This window comes from Sebastes umbrosus, chromosome 14, assembly GCF_015220745.1.
Source record: "Sebastes umbrosus isolate fSebUmb1 chromosome 14, fSebUmb1.pri, whole genome shotgun sequence".
Taxonomy (NCBI): Eukaryota; Metazoa; Chordata; class Actinopteri; order Perciformes; family Sebastidae; genus Sebastes; species Sebastes umbrosus.
In genome coordinates, this window is record NC_051282.1 from 9738474 (window position 1) to 9748562 (window position 10089).

General features: G+C 42.0%; 1 protein-coding gene across 1 annotated transcript; it reads left to right on the forward strand.

Annotated features, from left to right (window-relative positions):
- Positions 1–861: 861 nt before the first annotated feature.
- On the forward strand, positions 862–9855 carry il2rb (interleukin 2 receptor, beta). Its single transcript, XM_037792031.1, has 10 exons — positions 862–1175; positions 3084–3182; positions 3998–4142; positions 4275–4341; positions 4573–4666; positions 5120–5265; positions 6561–6759; positions 7993–8095; positions 8194–8272; positions 8834–9855. The coding sequence occupies exons 2-10, from the start codon at positions 3104–3106 to the stop codon at positions 9593–9595; spliced, it is 1674 nt and encodes a 557-aa protein (XP_037647959.1). The 5' UTR covers positions 862–1175; positions 3084–3103; the 3' UTR covers positions 9596–9855.
- Positions 9856–10089: the final 234 nt, after the last annotated feature.

The window sequence follows — 10089 nt, forward strand, 5'->3', positions numbered from 1 at the left end:
CCTGTTTACCGAGCTCACTGTGACTTAATAAGCAATAGGAGCACACACGACACAAGGCGTGTTTTTCACAAAATTGTTTTGGTGTAACCATTCAATCTTTTTTTTTTTTTTTTAGCAAATCTAGCAAAAAAAGGGTAACATTTAATATATATTTAATTTAAAAAAGAAAGTAAAGTTAAAGACCCTCTCCTGCCCTCCAAAGAAAAATCTGACTACCGTTCCGTTTATAATTTTCATACAGCCCCTTGTATCTTAGTCCCCTCTCATGGCCAGGTGTCTTAGCATTTGAGACGAGAACGTGTTTAACAGAATCATAGCAATGAACGAACAAACTAACAATCAGGGGAAATCTTGAGGCCTGTGGCTACAGAAATGAAATGTTTCGGTGACCTTTCAGTTAAGAGCAGGCTGCTGCCTTAACCTCCTTTCCTCTTTCTCTCTATAGAAGCACATGAGAAGTATATATATATATATGTGTGTGTGTGTGTCTGCAGTGGTTGCGGCTGTAACAGCGGCGGTTTTGACGCTGCACAACTTTTTGTGTGCGTGTGCGTGTGTTTGTATCTGAAATAACCCCCATGCTTCTAAATCTGGTAGCTTTTAGCCACTTTAATCCTCTGAATCTTCAGTTTAAGCTGAGTTTCATTGACAATAAACCACTTCATAGGACAGCGTGCGAGTTTCCCTTCATACAACCCACTTTAACGTTGTGATTGAAACAGGATGTGGCATGCGTTGTATTTCTTGTTTTCAGTGCCATTATTATCTTAACGGCGTCCAGGTAGCTGCTGCTGGTGAGCAGGAGGAGCTCTACGGTCCCCCACCATCACACCCACCCCCCACCCCACCACCACCACCCGTCCTCTCACACCATCACTCACAGCTTCATGAGGCTTCCTGTGAAGCCCCAGACACAGGCTGTGGTTACCAGTGGAAAATGTCACTGGGCACTTTAAAGAAGAGAAAGGGGCGAGAATGAAGAGACAAAGGGATGAGCGACAGAAAAAGAGAGATAGAGAGAGGGAGGGAGATTGCACAAGAGAGTGAGACAGTGATGTGCTAGTAGCAAGACAGAAGAAAAAGGCAATCTTCTAAACTCGTCAGTCCAGCAGAGGAGATGACAATGTGTTTCCTCTCAGGGACCCCCTGCTACCCTCACTGACCAACGCTCAGAGGTACTGTATCACTTTGGTTTTACTCAAATAATACAAGAATAATGTGCAAGTTGTACCAACTCAAGTCTATATATTCTACTACTTTCATTTATTCATTTACTACTTTACATTCTTCAGTGTCTTTTCACACTACATTTAGATGATGATGTGTATTTTTCATGATCTGCTGTTATTATTAGGAACAAGTGGGGTTTGTTTCCCCTGTACATTATATTATAATGTCAATTACGGTGACACATCTGCACTTTCCATAGAGTCACTTACAGTACAGTCCTGCTCAGTTCAGGCGCTGACGGAAAAACACCGTAACGGCCGATGACTCAGACTGGTGACAAAATGTGTGTCTTTACGGAAAATAATGCTCTTTTAATCATAATCTGTACAATGGTACATCTACGTAATACTTTAGTATGTCAATTCTATTCTTCACTGTTTTATTAGCAGAAATGCACGACCACCTGTCTACACAGAGTGTGAAACATGAAATTAAACTAAATTCAACTACACATTAAACTAAATTAAGTAATTATTATCAGTATGACCAATAAGAAGCTCTTATAGTAGTAGTATGTAGCAGTACATTTCATATTTTTCTCTGTCGTGCAGCGGCACAGGTGCCAGTGTTCTCTGTCAGGTTTCACTTCTAACTGCTTGTTGCCGCCTTCTCGAGATGACTATTTAGCTCAGGGTGGATCAAGTATTGTTTTCTCACCCTCAAAACTTTATACAACACTCTGCTGAGGATGACTGGCTGATGCAGTTTCACAAATGAGGAAAAAAAGAAACATTTTCATATGGAGGTAGAAACTGGTATGGGTAACTGTTCTCAATCCGCCGCGTTTCAATTCAATATGCTTTATTGGCATGGATTTAACAAGGACAATATTGCCAAAGTGTCAAGTGATAATGGGATTATAGAGAAAAAGAACAAAGTTTCAATTCATAAAATCAAGATAATGACATTAAAAGTGAGGGATAATGTACAGCGAGCCGGTCATTGTTGTGAAAGAATCCTCGATAGGGCGAAGCGACGCGACGGGGAGGGGTCTCTCATCACCCTGAAGGGGATTCTTTCACAACAATGACCCGTTATCTGTACGTTATCCCATTTATTACACGGCTACTTACTTCATAAATCAATAATTTGACACATAAACGGTCCGCCAGACTCCGACATCAGAACTGCGCCCATAGCAACGGTCTGCTGTACATAGCAACGGTCTGCTGTACATAGCAACGGTCTGCTATACATAGCAACGGTCTGCTATACATAGCAATGTTCTGCTATACATAGCAACGGTCTGCTACACATAGCAACGGTCTGCTATACATAGCAATGTTCTGCTATACATAGCAACGGTCTGCTACACATAGCAACGGTCTGCTTTAAAGGAATAACAGAACGTAGAACGCCATGATTGACCAATCAGAATTGAGTATTCAACAACCCCATGTACTAAAGAAGTCATAACCACCACTTTGTCTGAGTGGGAGAAAAAAAAATAATTCAAGTTTAAACTAGGGCTGTCAAAGTTAACGCAGTTAAGTTTTCTGTTGTTTATTGATTTCCAATAATTAATATTTACCTATATTTGCATAAAGCAGCATATTTGTCCACTCCCATGTTGATCAAAGTATTAAATACTTGACAAATCTCCCTTTAAGGTACATTTTGAACAGATAAAAAATGCGCGATTAATTTGTGATTAATTATTTTAATCGATTGACAGCCCTTGTTTAAACGCATGTTCCCAAACTATATGGTAAGTGCTGCTTTTGCCCTTTTTGCTTCTTAAGTTCCGCTCTCATGTGTGAACATTTTTCTGCCGAATATGTTAATCTCTTTAACACTATTGATTCCTATTCTCATTCTGATGAACAGTATGTGTTTATCCTCTCTGTTCACAGTCTCATTGTGGTCGTTTGCCATGGAGATCCTGGTGTCCTTATATGTCCTGCTGGTTCTGTTTCCAGTGCATGCAGCCCAGTCTCACAAAGGCTCACAAGGTATAATGGACCACCGCCGTAACTGAAACTGTCTCTGTCTCTGTGTTACTGTCTTTTCGGCACAAGGGATAGAAAATAAAAAAAATATCTGTCATTGATATATTTAATTTAGTCTTCCTGGTGAATCTGTAATTTTTGAAGCAAAGCACAGCGGCACTGTCTCTTTTCTGCAAGTCATGACATATATTAATGAATTACAGTATATGAAAGGTGCTCTATATGATATTCTGAGCTGATAACTACTAGCTACTGTATGTAAAGATATAGAGGAGTAATGTCTACCTGAGCAGAGAATGAACACTCCCTCTGTGTGTGTTGTAATCAGGGCTTCTCTGTGTTTTGTTGATATAGCCAGGCCAGCCACACGTGCCTTTTAATGCATGTTGTTGCATGTGAGCGTGCATCTCACGGCCGCCGCTCTGCACTGCTCTCATATGATAGTTACAGATGATAAAGGTGTCCCGACCGATTGTGGCATTGCAGAAGCGTAGCACGCACCCTGAGGTTCCACATCTGGTTAACACTGTTATTTCTGTCAGCACTGTTGTTGTTGTTGTTTTCACTGTTAGCACCGTTAGATGCAAGCCACTTGCTCAGCCGTCGCCAGGTTGAGAGCCATACGGAGGCAATAGATATGCTCCCAATCTCACATTTAGCACCTTGAAGTTGAAAACAAAATCCCTCAAAAGGGAATTTTACGTCCAGAGATCACTGGTTTATCTGAATGTCCTACATGAGGGACAAGGCAGTTGCACTGATAAAGAGACACCGTCCTAATCTCTTTTTTTGTTGTTGTTATGTCTCTGTCACTCAAGGACTCTCCTGCGTAAATGACTTTGTCAACAATGTCAGCTGTACGTGGGACCGCTCTCCAGTGGCTCCTGGTGTGGACTGCTTGATTAATGGTGTGACGACAACCTGGATCTCCAAGAACAACGGGAGACATCGGATAACCATTACGTAAGATGTTAAAGATATTATTTTATTTGGTGCTTCAGAGATGAAAACATGATAACGGCAGCTCTGTCAGTTGATGAAATCTGCAACAGTTCAGTGCTGATTTCTGTCCTTTTTTTCTTTTTCTTTACTTAGTCAAAGATGCAAGCTGAAACAACACAGAAACTCTCCTCCAGGCTGCAGTTTTGTCTTTGAAAATGAAGTAAGTCACTAACGTATCATTGTTAAAGAAGAACATGTAAACATCTCATGGATGTCTCTGCTGAATCACTGTTTGATTTTTTTAATATTTAGATCAGCCATCATCGGAAAAATGTTTCACTGAAATAAAAAATAAATCCATAAGAATAATCTACAGTCTTACTGCAGAGTTAAATTACCCATATCATTTCTGCCTTCACTGTTTCATTGATTATATTATGGGTCCCTCCAGGAATTCAACGAGTATATAGTTATGCCCTACATCAGCGTGGAGTGTAACGGGACGATGATGGAGAACCTCACAAAATACATACCATTCGATCACAGTGAGTGGCTTTTACTTATATATATTATATATATATATATATACATGCATTTTTTTAATTAAATTGTATTTTATTTTATTAACATTTAACGTTAAAATTTAATAAAAATATTGGAAAAAAAGTGTTTTTTACTCCCTCAGTAAGCTGTTACTTTTTTAGTTGCTCTTGAAAAGTTATTCATAAATGTAGTTAAAAAAAGACATGTGACATAATTTCTCATTTATTACAAGAGAATGTTGGAAAAAAAAAACTCACTGGGGTAACAGGTTTAGGAGGTAATCTGAAACACATTATGACAAAAAAGCAGCTTCTGTTAATTCTTGTATCAGTTATTTTCACAGAAACATCGTTTAAACATCAGGAATTAATTAATTGCATGCTTTTCTTTCCGCATGTCTGTGTGTGTGTGTGTGTGTGTATGTGATGTGTGTGTGTGTGTGTGTGTGCATACAGTCAAAATGCATCCTCCAGGTGTCCCCACTGTCCGCAGCACTACCAATGAGACCAGGATATCATGGAGTCCAGGCAGCCGTCCCTCTGACTTCTTCGTATCTTTTCACTTCGAAGTTCAGATCAAACAGAAAAACAAGACATGGAACGTGAGTGCCTGAGCGCATGCATGCATGAATGGGCATTATATAAAAATTAGGGCTGTCAAAATGAACGTGATAATTACACCTTAACGCAATTTTTTTTTAATGTCACTTGTTTTTTTTAAGGCATTAACACAATCGATCTTTCGGAGGTTGTAGCGGGCTCAGTTTTAAAGCTTGGGTGAATATACTGGCATCATATGAAACTAGAAAACCTAAAGAATCCATTGGTACCAACCATGTCATACTAGTCAACATGTCATACTAGCTTGTCAGGAAGGAGGCTAAATAATGCTCCAGACTTAAGCTACGTTTTGGCGAGGTAAAACTGGCATGGCCATTTTCAAAGGGATCCCTTGACCTCTGACCTCAAGATATGAATGAAAATGGGTTCTATTGGGTACCCGCGAGTCTCCCCTTTACAGACATGCCCACTTTATGATAATCACATGCAGTTTTGGACAAGTCATAGTCAAGTCAGCACACTGACACACTGACAGCTGTTGTTGCCTGTTGGGCTGCAGTTTGCCATGTTATGATTTGAGCTTGGTGTCAAATTATGTTTTCTACCACGCTGGATCTAATTTTGATAGTTTTAACAATTTTTAACAGCAATATGGCGAGCATTTAGTGGCTGTTTAGTGTCTGCTTCTTCATGAGAGCATGGGGGTCACAGCATCCAGCGACCTCCTATTGTTGCTGATGGCTTTGTCTCCTTGTGTCGCAATGACCGTGCAAGATATTTCAGCTTCACACACACTTTCATCGGCGGGAAAATGAAACGGCTCGGTCTTGATGCTTGATTCCCTGGCCGCCATATTGCAGTTAAAAATAGATCCAGCATGCTAGAAAACATATAATTTGACACCAAGATCACTCAAATCGACCAAGTAGATGAATTTCTACGAGAGAAACCATTATCGACAGTTTAATTTGGCGGCCATCTTGGATTTTCAAGTGGCCAATCGTTTATATTAGCTTAGTGACCCCTCGGCAATCATCATGCCATATTTGGTGCTTGTACAACTATTTGCACGATTTGACTGAAAAATTGATGTTATCCGCTCCACTTAGTTTGTCAATCTGTCACTTCCCCTTCCACTAAAGTTTTATCTTAACGTGTCATGCTTGTGTTTATTTTGGTTCAATGCTCTGCACAGCAGTGCTTGGTTTCACACATTGGTCAGAGAGATACAAATGCAGCAGAACTGATGCTGCTAATGATTGATATCACTTTGACAGATCATGTCTGGTTGTAAAGATACACCCTAATTATGCGTCAAATGTTCATCCGTTACCAGGAGGCCAGCATTAGCTCCACACAAGAACGAGAGCTGAGGATCCCTGCCTGGCAACTAAAGGGGTATTGCCAGGTCAGGGTGAGAGTCAAACCCACTGATCAACCGCACAATAGCCACTGGAGCAACTGGAGTCCAACAACATCCTGGGTGGCGACAGACACGGTGGCAACAGACACGGTGGCAACTTCACAGGATGAAGGTGACTTAACATTTCGCTTTACCATGTTGTTGGAGTGACAACTAAAAGCAGCTCACAGGCTTACAGAAATGCATTTTAATGAGGAAATAGATGTTTACTTTCTGGGGTTCCAAAAATGATCCCAGACCTTCTGGGAAATGTAGTCGCCCAGTCAGGTTCAGGGTCTTCATCATGCACTGACAAAAGAAAGGTACATGTGGGGTTGCTTCCTTATAGGGTAGGGGTCTGGTGAAATGTTGTACCTGTGGAGTAAATCAGACACAGACATTTTATGAGTTTCTCGTATTTGAAATCCTTGATGAAATAGATTGAGGAACCATTTATATGATACATCTTCCCCTTAAAGGGATAGTTCAGGTGTTTTGAAGTGGGGTTGTATGAGGTATTTATCTATAGTCAGTGTATTACCTACAGTAGATGACGGTCAGCACGCCCCCAGTTTGGAGAAACAGACAGGAGTTACCACACGGAACCAGAGCAAACGTATTTTAGACGCCCTAAAAGAAAGGCCCACCTAAAAAAAATCTATATCAATTTAAGTGTAAGCTGTTTTTAGAATATTTTCACCGCTTTACCTTACCGTCAGACCGCCCTTTCAGACGGGGAACTGAAGCCGTTGTATCCATCTATGCTGTCACCAAAGCCACCAGACTCCATTGAAAAAAACTGTAATTTTACCTTGCAGAACACAGGGGTTGCTGGTCTACCACTGCCTTGATCGGCTAGTTTGTTTGTGTTATTGCGTGTCTTTGGTTAGTTCGGATTCACCAAAGTCTCACAATAACACAAACTAACCAAAATTACAGTTTCTTTCAATGACGTCTGGTGGCTTTGATGAGAGCAAAGACAGATACAACGGCTTCAGTTCCCCGTCGGAAAGGGTTGTGTGACAGCAAGGTAAAGCGGTGAAAATACTGTAAATATAGCCTACACCTAAACTGATATTGGGGGATTTTTAGGCTGCTTAAATACGTTTTGCTGCCGCCCCCGTCCACAGCAGCACATTGCTTTGCTCCCGTGCAGTAACTCCTGTCTGCTTCTCCAGACTGGTGACGTGCCGACCATTATCTACTGCAGGTAATACACTGACTATGGATAAGTACCTCATACAACCCCACTTCAAAAACACCTGATCTATCCCTTTAAGGTGCACAAGGGGCAGAAAAGGCAGCTTTGAGTTGTAATGGTGAGGAAAAAATGATTAACTTGTACTGTACATGCTCTTTGTTTCAGAGTGGTTTCTGGGTCAGATATCACCAGTAATGCTGGGAGTGATGTTCAGCTTGGGTCTCCTCATTGTAACGCTGGTCCTTTGCAGGAGTTGTGCGAACAAGAGGTGAGTATAATGTTAACTTGTGTGTGTGTGTCTGTCTCTGTGTGTGTGTGTTTGCGTACAGCATGTCTAATCTAATGGCTCCCTTTTGCCCGTTTCAGGCTCCTCAAAGGGAAGCCACTACCAAACCCTTCGAAATACTTCCACACTCTCCACTCTGTCCACGAAGGAAACCTGAAGGTACAAATAAATGTTCTCACCGAGCGTCAAACATTTTTATCACTATGTCCTCACCACATAGAGCATTTTGACAGATGTGCCTCACAGACTGCAGACTTTACCACACAATCTTATGAACTATTTATACACACCAGGTAACATCACTCTGTAATACTCACATGGCTTGCAACAGTCAAGTGTGATTAACTTTTCATTTGGATTTCTTCCGTCTCTGAGCAGCTGTCAATCACTCGCAAACTCCGATCAAACGGTCAAACTAGGCAGCGCTATTCTGTTACTGTAATGACTATTTCTCACCTCAAATGTTTTCAGAAACAGCTTGTAGTGTGCTGTTTAGCTGTAAAATGAGAAAGTTTGTGAGCCAGCAGCCATGTTGAGATCAGTTGAGGAAATACCAAGCCCAAATATGCCTCTTGGTGCGGTTTGACACTGACAATAAAGTCACACTACCAGAGAACTTTCTGAAAATCAGACATTCGCTCACACATGACTACAAATGTCACTATCGTGTCTTTCTTCAGTTTTGTTTCCTGCTCTGAGTCTCTCTTTCTTTTTCCCCAGAAATGGCTGAATCCTCTGTCAGCTTCTGAGTCATTCTTCACGGCCCAACCACATGACCGCATCTCCCCGGTTGAGGTGTGCGAAAGCTGGGATGTGGTCCCCTCCACCTCTCCCTCCTCCAGCCTCACCAGCGCCCTGCTCCACTTCAGGAGCTACCCCTCCGGCTCAGACACCAGCGGGGTCATCGACATTTCCTCCTCTTCCTCCTGCTTCTCTAACATGGGCTACTTGATGTCCAGCTCCTCCGGCAGCTCGGCTCGAACCGACCCCAATCCTGCCTACTTCACCTATCAGGATGATTTCCACAATCTGCACAACGGCCACAACCTCCATCTCTCCCTCTGCCCTTCCCTCGACACCTGTCACACCTACGAGAGCCTGAAGAGGGAGCCGCAGAGCCCAGACTCTGGCTTTGGCATCGGGAAGGAAGATGAAGAGGGCATGGGAGATAAAAGGGTCATGGATGTAGAAGGGGAAGAGTGTTCGGATGATCACCGTAGCCCTCCTCTTCTCATTCTGGCTCTCCATCTTCCTTCCCAGATGTTCTCTGCTCCACCCCCTCCCGACGCTCCCAGTCTAACTCCGATATCCTCCGATAGCGAGCAGGTGGATGCACCTGTGGCAGTTGCTAGTGGCAGCTTCACAGCCTGGCCTATGGCTGGTGCCATGAGCAGGTCTTCCTCCATGCCTGTGGAGACCTGTAAAACTGGGTACCTGACCCTCAAAGAGCTACAGACAACATTCAGCAATAAATCCATCTAAAAACTTGTGATGTATCTGGAAGAATCCCTGTGCCCATCATTTTGAATTGAATGTGTTTACATCACAAACAACCTGACTGATTGTTTAGTCTAACAGAATATATATATATATATATTGTTCTTGTGCAGTTTTGACGTAGATTTTTTTTTTTTTCAAATTCCATGATTTTTATGCTTTAAACCTGCACTGATTCATTTGTTGGTCACTTGGTGGCATCAGAATGAGCTGAAATCACATAACTGACATATTGTAACCTTATTAAGTTTTCATGGGGAACATCTTAGCAAATAGTTGCCTATTTACACCATCCAACAGACACAGAGCTATATGAGGTGGCTGTGGTTCAGCGGGTAGAGCAGGTTGTCCACCAATCGTAAGGTTGGTGGTTCGATCCCCGGCTGCTCCAGGTCACATGTCGCTTTGTCCTTGAGCAAGACACTTAACCCCAAATTGCTCCCGAAGGCATGAATGAGTATTTAGATTAGATCCTGATG